Source organism: Serinus canaria, chromosome 1A, assembly GCF_022539315.1.
Source record: "Serinus canaria isolate serCan28SL12 chromosome 1A, serCan2020, whole genome shotgun sequence".
Taxonomy (NCBI): domain Eukaryota; kingdom Metazoa; phylum Chordata; class Aves; order Passeriformes; family Fringillidae; genus Serinus; species Serinus canaria.
Genome location: NC_066314.1, coordinates 25,917,802 through 25,941,337, shown reverse-complemented (window position 1 = coordinate 25,941,337; position 23,536 = coordinate 25,917,802). Strand labels below are relative to the sequence as shown.

Genomic DNA, 23,536 nt, shown 5'->3' with positions numbered 1-23,536 from the left:
ACTGGAAAGGCAGGCAGCAGATGCCACAAAACAGGCCATCAGGGGAGCATAAAAAAAGCTTCTTATAAACTTTCTCACACTTTAATACATTTTTCTGCCTTTCAGTATAGTCATAACTCCTCCTAACTCTCTGACTGTGTCTGACTACCAGCTTTTTCCCCTGTAAGTTCATTAGTAAACCCTGGTAAAACCAAATGGCAGTTCTGACCTCTCTGCCCCTGCCTGTCATTTCACTTGCACTCCATAATCCCTCATCCAGTCTCTTCTGATACCCAGTACCTTCAATTTTCTAGGGTCTGCCAAGCCTAAGTTTGTAGGTACATGTGTTAAGTCTCCCTTCATTTCCAATTGATACTGCTACAATAACCTCTGCCAGTATTTACCCAAAAAGCCCCTCCAAAAATACAAATAAAATACATACTTAACCCAAGTGTTTTCAGGTCACATACTTCATGAATTATAACAGTTCACCTTTGCAAGGTTAACATGCAAAAGCTAAAAAACAGTTTTCAAGTAACCACAAAACAATTAGCATTTTGTCTGTATCTCCACACAGCTGTGCAGGTAAATTTATTTTTCGTGCTATGAGAAACTTAAGCTAATTTTGCCTGAAATTGACATTGTACAGAAAGTGCAAAAACCACCATATTTGGGAGAACCACATGGGTAAATTAAGCAGGGGAAGGGTAGAAGTTCTGCTTCTAAGTCATTATTGTAGGAGACGTTAAAAGAGCCAAGTGCCAGCAGAGCCTGCCAAGTGCTATTCACCCACTCACACACCAGTGTATAATGCTGCCTTGAAGAGAGCTTGACACGAGATTACAAAGCAAATTCTATGAAATCCTGCTCCATCTCTAAGCTTGGGGAATTCGAGGTATTTAAATCAGGTATGCTGCACTGTTTGTGTGCTGCAGCATTTCACAGTGGCAGTGGCAGCGGTTCAGTGGCGTATCTGCAGCCCCAGCATTCCTCTCACCTCCCCAGGGCCCCCGTGACATACCACAGGCTGCAGGAATGCCTCATCTGTTCATTAAGTCAACAGCCATACAGAACACAAATTTCTTTGTAGCTGGTACAAAATAACTGATTCTAGGAAAAAGTCAAAGTATTTTATGGCTGAACTACGCACTGATGAATTTCTGGAGGTAAAGTTCTCTAGAGAGGAAGAAAAATGACTGCATCATGGAATTACACAGTATCCAACCTCTGTAACTAAAAAGAAGCCAAACCAGACCTGCCCAAACAGCTTTCCTATTAAATATAGATCTGAGGAGACCAAGCTATTCCTTTCAAAACCACTTTTGTATTTCATCATGAAGTTGTCTTGGTATCTAATCTTCCATAAAGATATCACCCACCAAACACTTCCTTTTGTGAACTGGTAGGGCAGTGTTGTTTAAAAAAACCAAAAAAGTAACATGCACACAGATAAAAAGGCTAAGGGTTATCCAAACTCTCTTTGCAAAAACAAAAGGAACACTGATACCTGATAACTATTTGCTCCTAAAATTTTAAAGGTACTTCAACAAATCAAGACTTCATGAGAAAAGTAAATATTGACATTTTCAGACAAGTTACATATTTTAACATCACACTATAGAACTCTTTATAAACAGAAACCTGGCTATGAGCCAAACAACAATTATCAGACACATGATAGCTCCTTTTTTCTCCTCCCCACATCCCATTTCATTGTGGTAGGGCTGAACAGCAGGGACACACAAATTCAAAACCTTGTGGGACAACTGGTCTAAAACACACTTAGTGTTTGAAGTAATTGAAGTATTACACTTAGTAATTGAAGTATTACAAGCTAGGTGACTGACAATTTGAGGAAACTGAGAAAAAAAATACATCCAGTTTAGAGATCACATTCCAGTTCCTATCCTTGTACATTTCTGTACATTAAACACACCCACTCCCAGAGGGTGTTTCAGATTTTTAAAAATGTATTGAACACAGTAAAAGTAATTTCATAACTAGACTAACTTAAAAGGGGAGAAGACACTGAAGAACATGCCTCCAGTATGATGTTACTTTTGTGATGCCCCAGCTCTATAGCTACCATACCAGAAAAGTCATAAGGATGCTGTTTTGTGTTTAACAGACACTGAGAAGTCTGGTACCCATAGATCATAGCCAAATCAAACAATTCCTCCTGTGCTGAAGGTTCTTGTTATGTATCCAAAACTTATTTTGGTACAAAACAAACAATGCATAATTAACCAAAGAGTATTTTCTCTAAGCTTGAGTCGAAGTTTTCAGACCTAAAAAACTGACAGCCAGAAGTGAGACAAATGAGCTCTGCAACAGCAGATGAGAGCCAGAAGGGAACATGACTGTGGCTCAGGCACTTCACTGATGGTTTCCAGGAGAGCTAACACAGAAATAGCCACAGCAAAGAAGAAACAGGACAAGACTAGTAGGGACAGCTGGAAGAAGAAACTGCCAAGGCCCCTTCCTCAAATTTATTCCCCAGTATAATGCTGAATGAAGAGGCAATGGAAATGCTTAAGAGCCATCATTCTGGAGAAGCAGCAGTTTTCATTGAAGTTATTATAACAACCATATTATTATATGTCATCATTATAAAATATTTCTTATAAAGTATTTGTAAAACATCTAAAATTTTATTGTGAAATTGTCAAATATAAAATATTTTTATTCTATCAGGCAGAACTGTTAGTTTTTTCTTTCACATATTTTGATTTTGAAAGTACCTTATGTTTACGTACTTAAGTTCTGAATGCAGTGGTAGGACAAAGACTTCTCATAACTATGTTAGAAGTATGACATCTGGGCTCATTTTATTTTACTGTGTTATTTACATCTCACAGGACTCCTGATGTACATTTACCAATTCTCAGTTCTGTCACTTTCTACCTTTTTCCATAAGTTCTGCTCCATGGCATAATTTGACTAGTTTTACATCCACAAAGCTGAAATTACATCTTTAGAGTCTTTATTTTCTGATCTTGTGACACTCAATCTATTTAAGGAGCCTGCTAAGGGCTCTCAAAAATCAATCTCAACTTCATGTCCAAAACATGTTTGGACAGTCCTGCTTATCGCAAGGAAGACCAAATTTGGGATTGTAAATGGAGGTAATTGCTCACGAAGTAGCCTCTGGAATAAGAAAGCACTTACTGTGCTTGGCAGTAACTTGAAATGTGTAAGAGTTTTATAACGGTGGATTGTGTAAACAAAACACACATGAATCCAGACCAAGCAGCTGGATAAGATGACATACAGTTTATCTATCAGTTTGTCATCTGCTCCTGCCCCATGAAAAGTGTGATATATTCTTGACAGGCAAACTAAATTTCTCATTAGGCTGTAGCTTTCTGTTCCACCTCATCTGATGTGCCTGCAGGCACAAGCAGAGCACTGGGGTCCTGCCATCCTCTGTACTCCCAGCTGCACCCTCGCTCGCTTCCCCCCACTCTGGCACCCTTACTTTGGCAGACAATCCAAACCCAGCTAGAGATGCTGAGGCAGTGTAAATACCACCCTGCCAAAAAAAGTGATTAGTTTCCAGCCAGATCAGCTCTCCCAATTGCTCATCAGAGAAGCTGTTACAAAGGCATAGGGGGAAGCACATGGCCAGAGCTGGGTGAGCCCCAGAGCTTGCCTGGCCGTGGTCATGCTGGTCCCCAGACAATTACATTCTGCTCAAAGCCTTACCACACACACATAATCAGGACAATATGCTATTCTGAGTTTCCTGGATTACTTTAACATTTGGTAGGGTAGCTGTGCATATTCATATCCTACACAAAACCTGTTATTTGTAGCCTGCAGAGTGCTTTTTAAGGTTTTGCATAAGGCACATCAAAATATAAATGGTATTTTACAGAGGTCATTAACGAGCCAAACTTATGATGGCTCAGCAAACAAGAAATCCACTTCATAGACTAACCAAAAGATCCTAACTTGCTAGTTTAAGAGTCCATTCAGTACATATCAGCTAAATAGGTTTATTCTGGACCTTTGCCTCTCTGAAAAGAGGCACCTCCTCATCAGTCCAGTCCCTTTCTACTTGGTCACTATTTTGCTGGGGAACTCAAAAAGAGGCAAAGCACACTGATAGAGACCACAGATTTCTATCATCTGTACAGCCACATTTGCATGTCAATTATGATGCTGTTAACTGGCTGCTCAAAAAGAGCTAGAGGCAATATTTATCAATATAAATCCAAACATATCTTTCTAAGAATCATGATGAAAACCCATGCAATTTTTCTAATGTTGCAGCTGCACTTTTCCTATTTACTAGGTTATATTTTTCAGATTAGATTGGGAAAACAGGGACCAACATATTTTGTTGCCCCTGCTTAACAGATAAAGTGTATCTCAGCCATTAAAACTGCTGCCATTTAATACACCTATTACATATACTTTTTTAGAGGCACTGCTATTCAAGCCTTGGCCAAGAACCGAGTCTTTGCAGAAGTGAAACAAAGGAATACTTTCCTTTGCATGCAAACACATTAAAGATCAACAATTTTTAGTCTTAAAGGCTTTCCCAGGGATTTTCTGAATGTAAACAAGCAAGAGTACACTTAAGCTTGAGGATACAAAAGCACTAGATTCAGTCCAACACTGAGCCACAGAGAGGTAGGAACAGCTCGACTGACACTACTCATTCTCCATGCCACCAGGAAGCCAAGGCTTTTCATCAAGAGAACAAGTTTTGTGTATTGCTTCTTGAATACCTGGCTTCACATTACAATTGTCAGGTTGAGATTAAGCTACTATTCATATTTTTTTTAAATAAACCAATAAAACAATAGTGTCTTCTAGAAGCAACCACTGACAGCAGCTTAAAAGAAGTAACACTGCAGGCAATTATGGAATAAGTGATTTCCATGTCACATGGCTAAGGCTGGAGAACCCATTACCTCAAATTCCTCAGAATATTGCTTACCATGTTACATTTCCAAACACTATCACCAAAGAAGATTAAACTCTAAAACCAACAGCTGTCTCATATGCAAGAACACCACACATGCCTGGAAAAACACATATTATTTTGGTATTTACATATTTTCAGCATCTCTTACAATGCGTTTTTAATTAACTGGTGAAAGGAAATTGTCTTTGGCTAATTAAATCATTGCAAAAAGCCTAACTTGTCTGTTGTCTTTTTCACATACAAGTCTTTTGTCTTACAATTCAATCTGAAAAGAAATAATCAAAATTTAAGTGATTGAATTGAGCTTTCCAGTAATGGAAACAACCAGAGAATCTGTAATTTGACATGCTTACTGTTGCTACTGGTATATTTCACCAAGACAAATAAAGTGGCAAAATATGTGCAGGCAGATATGTCTGCCCTTATCTCACCTATTTTACCTGGCAAAAAATAGGAATAAGCCCATTTGTTCAACACAGCTGAGAACTTAAAACTAATGGCTCAATGAGAAAAAGCATTCAGGTCTTCTTACTCCAAATGGAAAAAAGGATATCAATATCATCCTGGCTTGACTTATAATCAGATTGTAGTTTTGTTTTTTTTTTTTTTCTGATAGGGGTAGATGGAAGAAGAGAGGTTACAAACCCAACAGAGAACTGACATGTGCTTCTTACACTGAAACAGAAGAACAGGGATCTTCTGTTTTCCACCTTAGGATTTCCTCTTTTTTTTGTCCTAAGTTTTACAGACCAAAAAAAGGAAGGAAGCTGGGGGCAGGGGGCAAATGAAGAGGAATAGGGAAGAAACAGATAAGTAAAGAATGTTTAAGAAGTTTCCACAATTAACATGAATAACAGAGCAGCTCTGCCAACTGTCGTCCATGAAATTGTTTCAAAAATACAGACTCATTTCTTCTTTAGCAGAGTAAGAGGAAACAATCTTAATGCCAGAAAGAGCATTTCTAAATCCCATGCAAAGACACAAACTGCATGCCAAGCTCTCTATTCTCTATGTACTGACAGGCCTGGTACAGATGTGAAGAAAGGAACCATGCAGCCTAGGAAAAGAGGCATATTCCTTGAAGATACAAAATATTATCCAGCTTTATTTCACTACCACTCTCACTTGCCAAAAAATAGCATTTACAGCCATCACTATCCTGCTTAGTTTCAAGGAGCAGACCTCAGAGCTGCACCAACAAGTCTGAGAGTGCTCCTCATAGCTGTACCTATGAATTTAGTGGTTCACAGCGTTGACATTTAAGCTACCCCATGCTATATTTTTCTGCAAAATATAAGATAGTGCACTTAAAAGCCAATAGCCATCTTCACACAGGGCTTTTCTCTGAAAAAAAAGTTAATAGTCTTTATTTTATAGGTAACATCACCTACAGAAGTATGAATGCTACCTCATAAAAATACAACTACAGCACACTTATATAGTCTATAACATAACTCCTGCTTGATCAAGGATCAAGCTGTTACCCATTAGGTTTCTATAATAAAAACAATGAAATAGAAATTTGCACTCAGGCCATGGAACAAAACAAAGCATCAGAAGTACTGGTGTATCCTGTCCCAACCTGCCCAACATCTTGTACATACTCACCTCACTACACTGCTCAGGAGAAAAGTTAAAATAAGACTTTATGGAGTAATCATTTAATTTCTGCACGGTAACCTGTAATTTAAGAGTTGCAAAAGAATAAAACAATATTCTTTTACATAATACCCTATTATGTGTAAATGATTTATGATGATAAAAGAAAATGCCTTGCTCTAAAAACAAAGGAGAATTCCATAATTTCTTTTATGGAAGAGCCCCTATTAGGCAGTTATGATGTCTTATCCACAGTGTTTGTAGATTCTCACTCTGTGATAAGCACTTATGAAAATGCATCAGTTTGCACCCTTATAGTTAAGGACGCTTTTTGCATTTCTAAATAAAACTCAGAAATCATAATTTCAGTAAAAACAACAACAAAATTCAAATCAACAAATCCCAAGCAACGGATTTTCAAAGGGCACCACATTTCTCTGCTGCTGAAAGGACAGAACAAGAACATGATTTAGCTACTGACTGCATTGGACCAGCCACCATCTTCTTCCAGAGCCTTGAAAGCACAAAAACACACACTTCAAAATCCAGCAACACAAAAAGCAGAACTGAAATTTATTCCTCAAACACCTTAAGTGAGTCTTGGTAATTAGCAACTCCATTTTCAGTTTTATAACCTCATCTACTAGTGTGGTTTTCTACACAAAACCTATCAAGAAAACAAAATCCTTTGTACTGAGTAAACACACCTTACTCACTTTCAGTTGAAGTAAATTCAGTAGTTACTAATAAAGTAGATAAATAATTGCATGTGAACCCAAAAAAATAAGTTGACTTAGATGAAAGGTGCAATTAGTATCAGCAAGTACTTTTTTCCTACAGTAAAACTTTTGATTTTTTTAATACAGCAAAACTGATTTTTATCCTACTTTCTTACTCAAAGCAACAAAAAAAGAGCAAGCACAGTGCATGACAGATTGCAAAATCCAAGCTTGTTTCTTTGTCCCTATAGCACAGGTGACTTTCACAGCTACACTGTCTGCAGCTCTCTTGTTCACCCATGAGCATCTGGAAGTTAGATCAGCATTATTTTTAAACAAAATATTTCAGGTGCCCAAAAATGCAACGTTTACAAGTTATCATATCATCTTTATACTATATAACTGGGAACATAAATTCTGAGTAATCAGAAAAATGCAGTATGAACAGAAACTGCCAGCAGCTGACTTTGGTCTCTTGTCATTGTAAAGATTTGAAAAATACACATTCCTTTAAACACACAAATGGCAAACTAATGGCAAATCATTGTGGCATCCAAGCATCTTTGGCTGCTTATCATGACTGCTTCTCATAAAAAGATATGCTTCTGCTAGTGACTACAGTTCCCAAATTTCATCTCTCAAACCTGTCAAACAGGGTGCTTCCAACAGGCATGTGAGAGAAGGGAAATGTGGGACTCAAAGTGGCTGACAAATGGAATAAATAGCATCAAAGAGAAGTGCCATTCAGCAAAGACACAGAAGCAGAAATCATCAGCTGACAAACACAGGATGGAAGAAGGACTGTCTAGACAAGCGCACTCCGGAAAAGGATCGGAGGGATTGATTAGCAGCTCCCGACTGAACGTGAGTCAGTGCAGCGCTGCTGCCACGGGAACAAATGGCACACCAGCAATGACAAGCAGACAAGACACAGCACCTAAAGCACACACCAAGATGCTCCTGCTTTAGCTGACCAAGTTTCCCTGCTCAGTTTTGAATGTGGATCATAGATAAGAACATATCATTTACAAGGACAGAATGAAATAACTGGAGCTGCTTCATACAAGGAAAAGTCCTGGCAAGTTTTCATACATACACAATGATACATTCAAGAGGGAAACTAGTCCAGTGTTAAACACTTACTAGGTACTGAGATTGCTAAGCACTGACTGCAGAAGTTAGAGATGCTCTGCTATCAACATTTTAAAAAACATATTGGCAAATATGCTCCAGAAGTGACAGCTAGAGTTGACCTGGCCTTGAGAAAGCAGTACAGATTAAATCCCTCAAAACTCTTCCTAAATATTTTTCTATAGTTCTATTTATCACCATCAGGAAAAAAAAAACTAAAAGGCAATCCTCTCTATTACATAATGCTAGAGACATTTAAGGCAAATTAAATGCATGTGACAATTAAATATAAAAGAGACATTTCCCACCAGGTTAGTCACCTGGCTTCCAAATCACTGGCAAGTGGATGATGGTCACCTCAAAGTCATTCTGCCCAGCTCCTCACAGTCAGATAGCAAGAAAATGAAGAAAAGCAAAACAAAAGGTTACTCAATGATGAAAAAAAAAAAAATCCCACAGTAACAAAAGAAATCCCATGAAATTGAAGTAAAACTTTTGCATTTCAACCCTTCTGTGAAGAACCAGGCTTTGATGGGTTATGAAGTTTGTTCTCCTGTACATTCACAGAACCAAGAAATCCAGTTAAAAAAAAAAACAAACAAACAAACAAAAAAACCCACAAAAGAACCCCCACAACACAAAGTCTTTAAAAACCAAAGAAATGAAGTAACACATTTCCCAAGGGTGCAAACTGTCTACTCAAAGTGCCTTGTCTCAGTTGCTGAATATATTCAAGTGTCACAGATGATCCAAGCAGTCAAATGCTCCCAGGATTTTCCCCAATCCCAAAACTCAAATTACAGAGAACTTCATAGAACAAAACCTACATAGTGAATTACACTCAGAAATGAGCTGGGAACCATTGAACACCCTAGAAAACATTGTACCAGGCTACAAACATGAAACCAAATTTTATTCTGAAGTTTCCTCTCTGGGGTTAGGGAAGCAGAGGGATGAGTCAATGGCAGACACTCTTGCAGCAGTGCAAAAAGCTGCTGAAATCTGCATGGTAGGAGTCCAGTAACCAATTATAGCTTCCTTGACAGAGAAGTTAGTGACTCCATCTCATGCTGCCCGAGCGTGCAGAAAATGCTAGATTAAAAAAAAAAAAAAAAAAACCAAAACAAAAAAAAATCTCCTTTTCCACAGGGAAAACACATTCTCACTGTCATTTAATTCACTATTGTTCCATGGCATTTTGGATAAATCCAGCCCAGCTAGTAGGCTCACAAGTCCAACTGTAAGAATGGGGATAAAAACCCCTCAATACAGCAAAAGAGGAAGAAAGAGTGACATCAGTATACAGCTAACCGTGAAATAACCACCAGAAATTTTCCTCAGTAGCTCCAGATATGTAGAAAATAGGAAAAAACTGGGTCTCTAAAGAGCACTATATAACATGCTAATAAGCCAGCCAGCTCTGAGCTGTCCTTAGGAAATAGTGAAGACATTCAAAACATTGCAAACCTATAAGGAAGTCTACAGATTTTTGGAGGCAGCTTTTTTAAATTAGTTTTAAAACCTTGATTTAGCCTTATTTCACCACCTAATTTGTTTACTCTAAGACTATTCTTATGACCAAAAATTACTTCAGAATCTCAGCTTCATGTTCTGTACTCCAACAGAACACAGTCAGTGGTTTTTTTTTGTCCAAAAGCTGCAAGTTGAGATAATTCCATTTTTTAAAGACATTGAAAGTTACTGCTTATATAAAGGCTAGAAAAAAATACCACCTTTATTTGACTGACATACTAAATTGATATAAAAGCCTCCATGACAAACGTGTCATGTATCAAAAATGTTCCTATAGAAAATGTGTGGGTCCTTGTGATCTCAGATAGGTGGAACTGGGGGAATATTTCATAATGGACTCCCACTGTCCCAGTGAGGCAAAGGGAGCACTGGTATCCTCTCAGTCTCATTCTTGGAGCCCCATGGTACCTCACCTACACTTGCTTTCAAGTGACCAGCCATACAAGCAGTTACAAGCTGTACCTAGAAAGCAAAAATCACCCTTCTACCACCACTTAGTTAAATGAACCCACAAATACATTATTGAGAGTTGAGACAGGGCAAAATATAATTATTTAAACAGCTTGATAGAAATTTTGGATATAGTTCATTTCCAGTAAGTATATTAGTCTAAGACAAAAATACAAAGTGAATTCCAGATAGAAATGTGAGGCACAATTAATGGAGAGGAATGGAGGAAATAAGGCTTGATTGAAGACTTCATTTGCTTTTCCTGTGTGCCTCTTCAAACAACACAAATAAAGTGTTTATGTTTAACAAACCACATTATACCATGCTATTGACAGAGCTACTGTTGACCTAAACAACCCAAGTCCATTTACAGTAAAGTTAGTTGCAGTCAAAAAGGGGATTGCAGCATGGAGATAAGGATAACTTTGCTATTTTCAATAGGACTGCTAGCAAGACTAGTTTGGCTGCAGCTCAGAACAGGACACAAGCCAATTGATGTGGCTTTTGTCTATGTGCAAGTCAATACTGCTCCTGTGATCAACTAATAGGCCCCTGTCTTTTTCCTCCTTTGAACCTCAGCTTGCAGCACAAAGCCATTTGAACCTTATACTCCTCTATCTGCAAACTAGGAGATGCCCAAACTTCATGGCCCCCTCCGAAAGGCACATTTATGGCTTAACCACACTAAAAATACCAATCACTACTTCAGATTGGCAGAGTTAAACCGGTATATTTTCCTGTACAGAATGACTTCAGCATCTGGAATACCATCCTGCTTATACATTCAGCAACTGTTTTTAATTATTCTCCTTACTTAATCTTTCCACCCTAATCCAAAAAATGCCTTCCAGAGAAATGCTGAGGAACTTTATGCTCAGTGAAAAGGGCAAATTGCCCACTTTGCAGAAAACATAACTGCACCCTTACAGATTCAGGTAAATCAAAGAAATCAGATGAAATGGCAATACGCAGATCTGGTGAGACAAAAAGAAAAACAGATATCCTGAATATAGAGGATGGAGCAGAACTTCTATCTTTACTCCAAACAGCAGCTACTAGGTAATTATTTAGTCCCATGATTTATTTATTACAACTAAAATTTTCCAGTACACACCAACCAGTAAGAGTCACTTTTGAAAGCTACACTTAATGCTTTGCTGCCTGCAGAGCATCCAAAGCTAGGCAGTCTTAAATGATTCATTTTAACAAAGCATTTGATTGCTGTGCTAAACAATATTGATCATTGGTTGAACTCTATGGTATTGGAGGTCTTTTCCAACCTAAATGAATCTGTGATTCTCTTGAGTTCTGAATTCACATAGATCAGCATACAGTATTCATGCAAGTCAACTCCATTTGACATCTACCACATCTAAACATTATTAACAGCAAAAAATAATCTTACCTGTCCTACCCTTTCATCAGCATACTTTGTGCTAAATACTCCACATAACTGACCACACCATCCTTCACACAATGCCACCACAGCTGAAGGTGTGACTCAAAACATATGCAATTTCAAAGTGAAATACACAAGCTTAACCTTCTGTTCTGAAAATACAGATATCAAAACCCAGACAAAGCAAGTTCTCAATATTGAAAAAATATTCCCATTTCACTTTTAGCATCCTGCGGGATAATACAACATAATTGACAAAATTTGTAGCATTGAAAATAAAAACACAACTGTCGTACAAAAGGTGGCACATAAAAGTGCAGTGGGGTTTTCCTCCTAGCAGCATGAATGTCTACCATGAAATGAACAAGCAGTGTGTCTGCCTATTAGTAAATAAACTCCGAGTTAAGCAACATGCTCAGCGAAAAAAATCAACCAGATATTATCAATAGCTAGCAGGCAGAAGTTAAAAAATTTATAGAAAAGAAGACTGTGACTTATATTACCTACCCCTCAAAGTGGGATCAGTCAGGCTGTGCAAGTGAGCAACAGCCACCTGGTCACCAGCAACCCTTCAGTGCAACCAGGTGGCTGTTGTCTGGTTATTCATCCATTTTGGCATCACAGCAGAAATGTGCAGCACACAGCATGTGCTGCAGAGTTCAGACTGAAAATGCAGATGAGGTCTGGTGTTGATGCAAGTGCTGAGCTCTTTGCATAAAGGATGCATATGCTTGGTACAACTGATCAGGATTCTCAAAGGGGTTTCCTAACGCACCCATTTTTCCAGAGCAGATAAACATACAAGTATTAGTAGCTGTTTGGCAGTGTAATAATCCTAACAGTAAAAAAAAACCAAAAAAAACCACATAAGTTGGTCTATGGTGCAAAATGGAAGTTTGATTTATGAGGTTCTCTTCAGATAAAGTTTAAACAATTATACAGCAAGATACAAGCCTTTCTCCTGCCTCCCCTCCATGGCTACATAGTACAATAGCTTACAGGGTAATTGGGTGTGAAGATTTTGCAGACAGCACTCATCATGCAGGTGAGTGAGCACATAGCATAAAAAGCAGTCCAAGTGAAAAATTAAATTTCTTTAGGCTAGTATTTCAACATTTTTCAATAGTCATATTGAACTATATCATTGCCATCCTAGGGGTACAGAGAAACCAATTTGAACAGTGGCTTTTTGTTACTATCTTGAATACCCTTTGGAAGCCAAATCACAGAAAACCAGGAAATGAATTTAAATAAGAATACACATCGTTTGGGTGACTATATTATATTTGCACAAATAAAGACAATCTTTGTAGTGGATCACATTTTCTGGTTGATCCAAAGGAAGCTCTCTATTGAGAAATTGCAACTGTATCTCTCTAGCAGGAGTAAGATCTCAGCGACACCAGCTCTGGTAAGCAAGGCAGAGCTGAACAGCAATTCACCTCTAAGTACCTGAAAAGGGTTACTAAACGTAGAAAAGCTTACTTAAGGGATATCTCCTAATTGTTTAGCAACGATGGCATAGTTAGTCAAATAGGGGGAACAGTTCAATCTGCTTTTTTTCAGTATAAGAAAGATAGTGATTTTTAGCTCATATATGGGGGAGGGGATGAATGTTTTCAGTTGTGAAACAGCATACTAGGATCAAAAATAAAAATAAACAACAAATAGACGGAGAGGAGGGCTGCAGCTTGAAATACTTGACTGCTAATATCCAGCATGCCATTCCAAGGAGTCCCAGAGTGATTTTTAAGCCTCTTGCCCATCCTTGTAGAGAAAGGCGGGTGGCAGGATTAATCAATATCTTGCAACCCAGCTGTGACCTGACAAATAAAGAAGTCAAGAGAAAAAAAAAAAATCCCATCGATGATCTGTGTCATTTAGCATTCGGAAGACAGCAACATCTGGGCTCAACTCCAGATGGGACGGAGCGGCCCCGCGCTCTCGGCTCGCCACAGCGCTGCTATACACACACACACATACAAATACACATACACAAAGGAGGGCTCCGCGCTCCTCCCGCTTTTCTCCGGTATGAACAACTCCGCGTTCAAATGCGACGTAAACACACGGAGAGCTGCCTACTACGCCGGCAGGTCTGTACAACAGTTCAGCTACACCCGTGTCAGAGGGGGCTATTGTCCGGGACGAGCGGCCGGCGCTCACCGGGTGTTGGCGTAGGCGGTGCCAAGAAAAATAAAATCACCGCGAGTCTCTCCGATCACTCCGCAAGTCAAACCCGCGGGGTTCAGAGCCCGGCACCGGGCAGAGGGGAACAAACAGGAGAGGCAGCGCGGCTCCCACAAGCGACACTTTGTCTGGCTTCCAGCGAAGCGGCGACAAAACCCCCGACGCGCGAACAATGCCCGCGGCCCCGTCGCCGCTCCTTGCCGGGCGGCCGGCGGACACCGTCTCCCACCGGCTCGCCGCTCCCAGCGATGTTTTTAGGCTGCTTTGTTCCCCGTGGAACGCCAGCCTTTTCACCCAGCGCCGGCGAGGAGAACCGAGCGTCCGCCTCGGAGACTGGGGACTGGCCCCTGCCCCATCCCCTGGCAGGAGCGGGAGAAGCTGGAGCCGCGGCTTGGGCATCGGCCGCCCTTTGTTGTGCCCCCGGGGAAGGGGCCGCACCCCCGTGCCCTGACGGGACCTCGTCTCCCACGGCAGCGCTCACACGCGCAGGGCGCTGCCTCCGCTCCAGCGGGAAACGGCAGCAGCGCCCCGCGGGGCGAGCCCGCTCTGCCCGGGATGCGCTCCCCTCCGGCAGAGCCGCTCCTCGCCCCCGCGCTGCCCCGCTCGCCTTCTCTTTCACTCACCCACGCCGTACTTCTCGTGCTCCGTGGGTATCCACATGCTCGCAGCGTGCCAGCCCCTCCGCCGGGAGCGGCGGTGGCCGGCAAGCGCGTCCGCTACCCGGGGCTCCCGCCGCGCTCAGCCGCGGCTGCCCGGCCCCAGCGGCGAAGGCATTGTTCGGGCGGGCGGACTGACTGAAGCGCGCTCGCCGCCAGCCACTTATATTCCCCGTCCCGCTGCACGCCGGGGAACGTAGTACCTCGATGCGGCCGCGCCCCTCGTCGCCCGCGGCCGCGGGAGAGACTACGAGCCCCGTCTGGCCCCGCGCTCCCCGCCAGGGCGGAGCGGGGCGGAGCGCGGCTCCCGGGGGCCGCCCCGCGCCGGGCGGGCGGAGCGGCGGCGGCGGCGGCATGGCCGAGCTCCACGGGGCTGCGGGACCGGCGGCACGGGGAGGTGAGTGCCCTGCGGGAGGCGTGAGGGTCTCACACTGCACTTCCCCCTCTCCCCTCCGTTCCGCGGTCTCGGCTTGGACAGTGGGACGGGGCTGGCGCAGCCATCCTTGGGATGGGGAGCGGCGGACACGTGTGCGGCAGCCGGGAGCGCCAGGGCCCGGCGCAGTGGGGCTCGCTTGTCGCCCGTCGGAGCGGGGTTCCGCGGAGAGCCGCGGACAGCCCTTTACCTTCCTCCCGCTGGTTACAGGGGCGTGAGTCGCTCTGGTCCTGCTGATGCCAGTCCTTCCACGTTTAGCACACGGAACTGTGGGGACAGGGAGAGTTTCCAACAGCCAGTCCAGGTGGAGAGGGAGTTGATTCCGGCAGCGCGCCAGAGCGGTGGGACGTGCGGCTGATGGTGCGGGGAGCATTCTGGCTCCTCACATAAATCTGTTGGTCAACGCACACATACACAGAGATACTGCAAAGCAGGCGGTGCACAGCTAAGAGCACAAATGGTCGGTGGGGAATTACTGCCGGGATAAGCCAGGCGCCTTAAGCAAGAACAGCAGGGTTTGTATCCTTGTCGAGAGGTCTGTATGTCTGCATCCTCGTGGAAGGAGCTTAGCTAGAGCTCAGTGTAGATAAACTGCAAGAAATCCTCAGGCCACACTGGTCCTTTTAAGAGAAACCTGCGGGTTTTGAGACAGGAGCAACAGCCTGGGTTATGTCTTCTGGTCCTGTGGAAAGGCACAGACAGAAAAAAGGGAGAAAACCAATGATAATGATGCTGCTTTGCAGGCCTTACCAAGTACAAGCTGTCTCTAAAATGAGTATGTCTGGTTTTAGAAAAGTGTTCTCTAGTGAAATCGATATTCTGAAGTGGTATCTAGAGATTTTATGGGTTTCTTTGGTTTGATCCAAATGAAAAAAAAATAGTTTAATGTTTTCACATTTAAGAGAAGAGAGTAGCTTTTGCCTCAGGTTGACTTTTAACTTCTACTGTCAAGTCATTAATAGTGTGAAGGACACAATGAAAGGAACTTCATGTACATTGTGCCTGTACAAGCAGGCAGTTTCAAACCTGGAGTTAGAGCACTTTTTTTCTGTGTTTGGGCGTTTGATAGTGAGTAGTCTTTTAAGTGACATTTGTGTTGTTTGTCTAGTATGTGCCCTTATCCTATTCATAAAAGTAATACCAATTTAAGCTAGCAGTTAGAGCAGTACTCTTGCCTTATTTCTGTGTTTCAGTATGTTGGCATAAACCTCATACATGAAAAGCCAGACCCTTTTAGAGCATTTCCACACTGGTGTAATTGCACCCGGAGGCAAAGCTGTGCTGTTCTAACTACTGGAAAGAACATGTGCCTTTGTATGTGCAACTCTTCTGTGTATACATTGGTCTGTGGATTACTGGAGATAATGAGGTTACCCTGAGGTTTTTTCAGATATTGTAAAGATATTGGCACCAATTCAAAGAAAAAAAGGAATTTTTTTTAAGGAAAATGGAAATTCAGAGGCCTGTACTGTTTTCCTTTTACTGAGCACAAACACTAATTGAAATGACAAGTGGACTTCTTTTGTCTTTGCTCCCAAACTCACTTTGCATCCCCTGGCAGATCATTTGGAGTCTATAGGTAATGAAATATGTTAAAAAAATCAGTGTTGAAAATCAAAATAATAGATGTCAGGCTAAATTAACTTTTATGTCAGCCTATAGACTTACATGTACATCCACGTGCTTCATCCCCCCTAAGACAGGTCTGCCAGCATGCTGGCTGGGAGTCATAAAATTTTGCCCCAGCCTTGTAACTGCTGTCTCTCATGTTAACCATGACTGACTTCAGCATTAACAATCTTCCCTTGGACAAAGGCAAGAGTGTCCAATAGCTCAAGCAGCCTTTTTACAATTATTTGTTTGCAACACAGTTACTTAGGGTCAAGAGATCTTATAAGTCAGATTGTCTCTGGGCAAATAAATACCCCACCCTAATATTTATTATTTCTTTGCCTCTGAAAAAAATCCTTACTCATTCAGAGGTTTAACTTGTACAAAACTATTCTCTCTAACTACATCTTGTACTTGCATGTGCACCTGAGGTGTGCCACTTTCTTGGAGGCAGCATATAGGAAAATTAAATAATATACTATTTCCTAGTTTGCTGATTCTATTTACAGGAAAGCCTGTGGTTTTATATTCTAATCCAGGACAGTGTTGCTTTCTAGTCAGTTCCTTCCAGCAGCCTTCACCAAGTGGCTTTTAATAAATATATCACTATCCACAGTACAGTTTGTTCAGTCTGCATATCAACACTCCTTGCAGCATCTATCAAAGGATTTTAAAATGAGTATTTTATCTGGAAGTGGGCTTTCATTGTTATATCAGCAGTCTGACACTTATAGTGTCCTACTCAAAGTCTTCTTGTGCTCAAGTGCTTTTGAACACGTGCTGATGGGGTGCACCATGTCCAAGCACAACATGTTTGATTCCTTCCATGTCTCTCACACCCCATTTTTAAGAATATTCAGTTTACTCTGGAAAACAAAAGTTTGACTGGTCTACCACATGTTTACTTTTTTTTTGTTCTACCTAGAGGATACTCCAGTGAAAGCTGGTTTGTTCCTGGTGGTACAGCCATTACTCCTTTTGCTCAACTCTTAAGTTGTGTTAGGGATGCTATTAGAGCTGCCCAACACAGTGGGCTCTGGAATGCTGGATTTTCTCTTTCCTGGTCACTGAAAGGCAGTCCCATGTACTCTCAGACCCAAAAGATTTCTCCCTACAGGTTAATGGTTGATTCCTCATTAGATTTGCAAACACTCCCCTGTTCACAGGCCACTTTGTGTATCAGTGTGGAATCTTAAGTCTCTTTAAGTCCATTTCATAAAGTACACAAAATTCCACTGTCACCTTCTGATCCCATCCACAAACACCCCCCAAAATACCATAGTACATATGGTAGTCATGCGTTTCCCCTTTCCTGTCAGTGACAAAAGTTCACCTTGACCCTGTTCAAGTATGTGTGGGTAGTTCCTTTAGTGCCATTAGTTCCCACATTGGCAGAGACAGCTTACTGTCTCTGTTTTCACCTGCTCATTAACATTTGTGTGCAATCTACCATTTCATTTTCCTTGTTATGTGTTGTTTCTTTTATACTGAATAGTTCTTAACCAAATAATTGGTGGACTAGATGCTTTCCCAACCCCTGCTTCCTTATGCTACCGCTCCTGTTCAGATCAGACTGAGTGCTTTACTTCTTTCCTCTCTAAAATATCCACAGCATGCTTGGTGGTGAATGGGGAGCTGCTGGCTGCTTGTGTCCATGGGTGAAAACTCCAGCAAGGTGACAGAGCAACCATTGCCCCGAGCACACAGCTGCCTCTGCTCCTCTCTGCATTCTCCAGAGATCCTCAGATCTTAGCCTGAGGAGCAGCCCATGTGTATCTGCCCATTCCTGTTTCATGGCTTTAGAGGTTGATATCCTCTCAGTACCCTTCCTTAAAAACCCCCACATGTTCCAAATGATCACACATGGGGTTGCATCCCCAGTTGTCTTCCCACAGGACACTTTCAAGCATCCAGAATACCACTGGTGATCTGTTTCTCAGGTTAAATCTTTGTGTGCACTAGAGGATTTCAAGACCTGAGGCATCCACCATACTACAAATTTTGGACAGAGAGAGAAGAGTCCTTTTACTAGTAGGCATTATAAGCTCTGTAAAGGGTGCAGATTAATCACTGTGAACTGCAGAATTAACAATTACACCTGGAGGACAGGTTCACTAATTAATTCTAGAAGTGCAACACAATTTATTTTAATATGATTACCAAAATGGATCTCCTAAAGCAGAATTATTTAAAAATGTTTAAAGAGCCATTTTTGTGATTTTTAATTAAAAATCCAGTCACAAAGTCATTTTAAACATTTACCTGATAAGCAAGTGGATCTTTTGGAGGACTGGAAATTACTAAATTATTGTTGTAAAATCACCTTTTATGTGCTTTTCTGTTTGAAAATTGAAAAGGCAGAATCCTTTCATGTAACTGTTGCAGTGATATTTTAGAGGTTTTAGCCTTCACATCACATTTCTTAAATAACTGACGATGGAAGAATTTACAAGTGAAACTAAATATTTCATTAAACGGGTCATAATGGCTTAATAAAATAAGTGATGGATTGTATTGGTTGGTAACAGAGATCTGAAGTGCCCATGATTCCTGCCATAATTTTACAAAGAATTGTGTTATAATATGCAGCATATTTTACCTGAAGACAAGGGGCATCCCCACAGCTCAGCATGCATGCATAATTTCTGTTAGCACAAGGCATAGGATATGTTATATTCCCCAAAAATACCCAGTAAAGACTTGCTATTTGGTTTGCTCTGAATTCAGAAATTTTCCATAGCTCAAAAGCAAAGATGGATGGCCTTTATCTTTGTATTTCATTCCAGTATACTGAGCCAATTCCTGCCCTCTTGGTAGCAAGTAAAGGCTTTGATACATCAGCAAACTACACAGTATCAGCTCCTCTGTACTCTAACCAAGCTCATTTAGAAGTGAGCTGTTTCAGGCTGCCTGGTGAGGAGGTACAAGGCTCAAACATGGTAACTTGTTAGCGTGTTCAGGCCTTTCAGTTCTTTGAAACCTCTGCTCAGTCTTTCTGTTCCCTGCAGTGGAGCAAGAGCGAGTGGTGTTTCATCAGTCCTCAGACTGATGAGGACCTTTAAACTGCTTCTGTATTGGCAAATACCTGATTCTTACCCCAAAAAAGTGTTTCTCATCACTTGAACAAGTAACAGATGTGGACATGCTTTATTTAGATGTAGAGATATAGGCTAGAGAGATACTTAAAGTATTTTGAATGTTCTGAGGGTTACACAGGTGCCAGGATAATTTGTTATGCCTCTTGAAACACCTTGTTCACTGCTTTGTGTTTGCTGAGGAGCACTGGTTTTCTGGAAGAGCACCGAAGTTGTAGGTTCTTGTCAGCAGCAATGACTGCCACAGGGTGTGCCTGTCATGTAAGTGGGTTTCAGAGTTCACCCTTTGAGACTTTAGCCAGCTTTCTTGGTGAAGGGATGTAGGGTTTAAACTAGCTTATTGTTGTGTGTACAAACAGTAGGAAAGGAAGAAAAAAATTTAAGTATTATGAAATTACAAGCGTCAAGTATTTTAACTTCAGTATAGGGTAAATTTGTCTATCCTTCATAACCTTTCCCAGCCCTGTGTGCTTCCTTCCACCAGAGGTCTTGAAACCTCTGCTAGAACTCTGCAACTTTGTGTGACCATTTAAATCCTAAAACTGCAGTTGTTCCCAGTCTCTCTCTGAGGTTTTTGCTTCACATTCTCATCCACAAACTCCCAGCAGGCTGAATCTGGGAGAAAAGCCTGAAAGCATTTGAATGTCTTTCTGTGGGCTTTTTAAAGTAGCTTTAAATATTGCATCAATAAAAGCTCACACAATGGAGGAAAGAACATGACATTCAAGAAGCGGGAGAAAAAAAATGTGGTGAGTTTTGTACAACTTTAAAGCAGGTCTGTGCCTCTGAAGAGCTGGGCACATCATCCTGACCAGTGCCTCACTGAAACCAGGGAAATGGGTTTGTAAAAGTCTGGGTTCTCTGCAGAGTTGTTGTCTGCAGTACTTAATTACAGTCACTTGAATAGGAAAAGACTGGTGTTCAATGACCTGATGATTGTTGTATTAAATAATGCATTAGTCAATGCCACTAAAACCACATAACCAGACTGAAATTGTGCTGTGGCATCTCTGCCTATGGCAGGGGGCAGGTTGGAACTAGGTGCTCTTTTAGGTCCCTTCCAACCCAAACAATAGCAGCACATGTTAATTTTAATGTTTCCATAGGAAATGGTATAGCTGCAGTAGTCCAGTCATCGATCCCAAGACCTGATTTTCCAGCAGGTGTTTCCATCATCACTGCTTGTTTGCCATTCTGTCCTAATATTCTGCTGTAGTAGACCTTTAAGACAGAAATTGTAGTAGGTGTTTTGTCAGTAGCTGCAGTGGTCCACAGGCATGTCTGTTCTTTGTAATACATTTCAACTGTGTTTCTTGAAACTTTCCTTTTGATCTTTTTGCCTCTTGTTTTCACTAGACCTTTCACTGGACACTATCTTCCAATTGATCATTTTTTTTTAATTTTGTGTATTTTTCTCTGATTTTTATGACTGGCAGGCAGTGACCAGTGTGAAGTGGCCCAGCTGTTTCCATTTGATTCTTGGTCATTGAGATGTCACCCTCCCATTTGTCTTTCCTTGTATCCAAGGAGTACCACTTGCCCTGTGTAGTTGTAGCAGGGTAAACACCTTCTCTTTGTCCCTCTGGTGTAGAAGTCTATAACTTGACATGCCCTCTGTTTCAACCTCATGATTTTTTGTGGTATGTTGTGGCTCTGTTACCTGAACAAATAATAAGGCCCAGTAGATAAAGGTGCCGCAGTCCCTGCAACTATACTGCATGGTCTGGCATTTCTGCTCACATGAAGTGAGTGCCCCCACACCTTGGTTTAGACCCAGGCATTTCTGTTAAGGGTTGGGATGCATTTTTCATGTACCTGAGCTGCAAACCAATGCTGCTCACTTGCTCCAAAACCGATCTCTAGACTCGGGCAATGCACAAAGCAGCTGCAGGGTGATGGGGGCTGCAAGATCCTGTGTGGGTCAGAGCTGTGCTGAGGTGCAGGAGGAGAGACAGGGCTGCTGGGCAGCAGAGGGAAGCTTGGCACAGCACCCTCCCATCCAAGACCTCATGCCAAGTTCGTGGCATGTGCCCCAGGGTAGGCCTGTGAGTGCCATGGTGGAAGTGCACAAGGCTCACATTATGGAAACAGCCATGGCTGTGAAATAAATGTGTGCAGTTCTAAGAGAAACTGCTGCCAGAGGAACATTTTGCTAGCATTTTTCTCCTGACCAGTGTGCCAGCACCAAATTTTATTGTGACTCCAAAATGCATGAATAAATGAGGTAGAGCTTTTTCTCTAAAGACCAGTACATAAAAGAAACATCCTGCTGTAGGTTTTTAATTTGATTTTGTCTTATATGGAATGGAAACATGCAGTCTGTACTGTATTTTTATTATTACTGTACTAGTTTAATGTTCAGGAGCCTGATGTATTTATACAGTTAGCAAAATGTTGCCTGAAAAATATAAACAACTTGTATCACTAATTCAAACATTCTGATTCTGTTTCTGGATGAAGTTGATTTCAATTATTGTATCATCCATGTCCACGAGCTACATTAGTAGTATCAGTAAGCATATATCATGCGTAGGAAGTTGAGACCTGTCTTATATGGTTAATGAATGAATGCAGTATCACAAAAATATTTATTTCCAAGTCTGGTACAAAGTCAGAATATGCTCACAGAAATTTTATATAGCTTGCTGTGAGATCTCTCTGGGATCTATAAGACCTAAAAATACTTTCCTCTCAAAATAATTTTCAAAAATGTATGTGTAAAGACTATAAATGGTGGATTATTTGAAGTACAATCAAAGCTTTGTTTTCCTGAATCATGATATCAGGCTGAAGTATGTCGATTCACATCACTGCACACTATAATGAACTTTCCCTTTGAGCCACTGTTTTTCCAGTTTGAATACCAGTTTATGGAGGTTTGATTCTAAAAGTAGAAACAACTTATTTTGCTACTTTCCATCTGGAAAAGCTGCAGTTCACTGAGAAAGCAGCAACAGACCACAGAGATGCTAACATCACAGGGCCTCTTCTTCGTACGGATCCTTCTTTAACTATAAAATTCACTTAATTCAGCCTTGAAGGCTCTCTGTGTGTCAGGAAGCTCAGTCAGAATATCTGAGAGAGATTTCAGCCTGTTCTGTCAGTATGACACCCACACACACGAGGATGTCAGAAACAAGACCTCTCAGGATGCATTTTGAGGTTAGTTCTCATTTGTATGAGTCTGAAAAAATTTAAGTGCTATTTAAAATAAAAGTTTCACACTATTTGCAGTTGGGGTTATTTTTCCACATAGTTGCCTTTTTCAAGGAAAGTCTACCAGTGGAAAAGTTGTAAACCCTGCAATGCAAATGTTTTAGTTAGGAGCATGGCAGAAATTCCCATCATAATGATGTGGGGGTGTCAGGCACTGCTAAAGCAGGCTTTATGTTTTTAAGGCAAATCACACAGCCTTTTCTGTAGTTACAGAGTAAAGCAATTGTTTAAAAAGACCAGGAGGCAATTCTTTTAACATCAAAAGGGTAAACGTGCTTGGAAATTGAATCCTGTTAGAGGAAAAGAACATGTGACAAGAAAAGGAAAATTCTTGTAATAATCCATTATTGATCACTACTAAATGATCATGATAAAAAGCAGAGAGTAAAGTAATTAACCTGCTTCATATAGCAATGCTGGCATAGAAGTTACTAGGCTCAAGACAGTATTTTTAAAGGCACCGCAAAGAGAAATTATAGCAATGAAGTATTGCTATCCATATTAAACACATTGTTAAGACCCCTCCTTTCTGGGAGAGCTAAGGTCACAGACACAGAATATGTAAAGTAAGACATGTCTTTTTCCAGCT

General features: G+C 41.2%; 2 protein-coding genes across 3 annotated transcripts in view; one reads left to right on the top strand and one right to left on the bottom strand.

Annotated features, from left to right (window-relative positions):
- DOCK4 (dedicator of cytokinesis 4) overlaps positions 1–14,678 on the bottom strand; it is a 221,497-nt gene extending 206,819 nt beyond the window's left edge. For both annotated transcript variants that reach the window (XM_018919599.3, XM_018919601.3), the window contains exon 1: positions 14,560–14,678. In XM_018919599.3, the coding sequence (XP_018775144.1) occupies positions 14,560–14,596 (37 nt within the window). In that variant the 5' untranslated portion in view covers positions 14,597–14,678. The remainder of the gene's footprint in view (positions 1–14,559) is intronic.
- Positions 14,679–14,918: 240 nt separating this feature from the next.
- Positions 14,919–23,536, top strand: part of ZNF277 (zinc finger protein 277) — a 39,918-nt gene continuing 31,300 nt past the window's right edge. Inside the window, exon 1 of the mRNA XM_030238041.2 lies at positions 14,919–14,989. Coding sequence (XP_030093901.2) covers positions 14,947–14,989 — 43 coding nt within the window. The 5' untranslated portion in view covers positions 14,919–14,946. The remainder of the gene's footprint in view (positions 14,990–23,536) is intronic.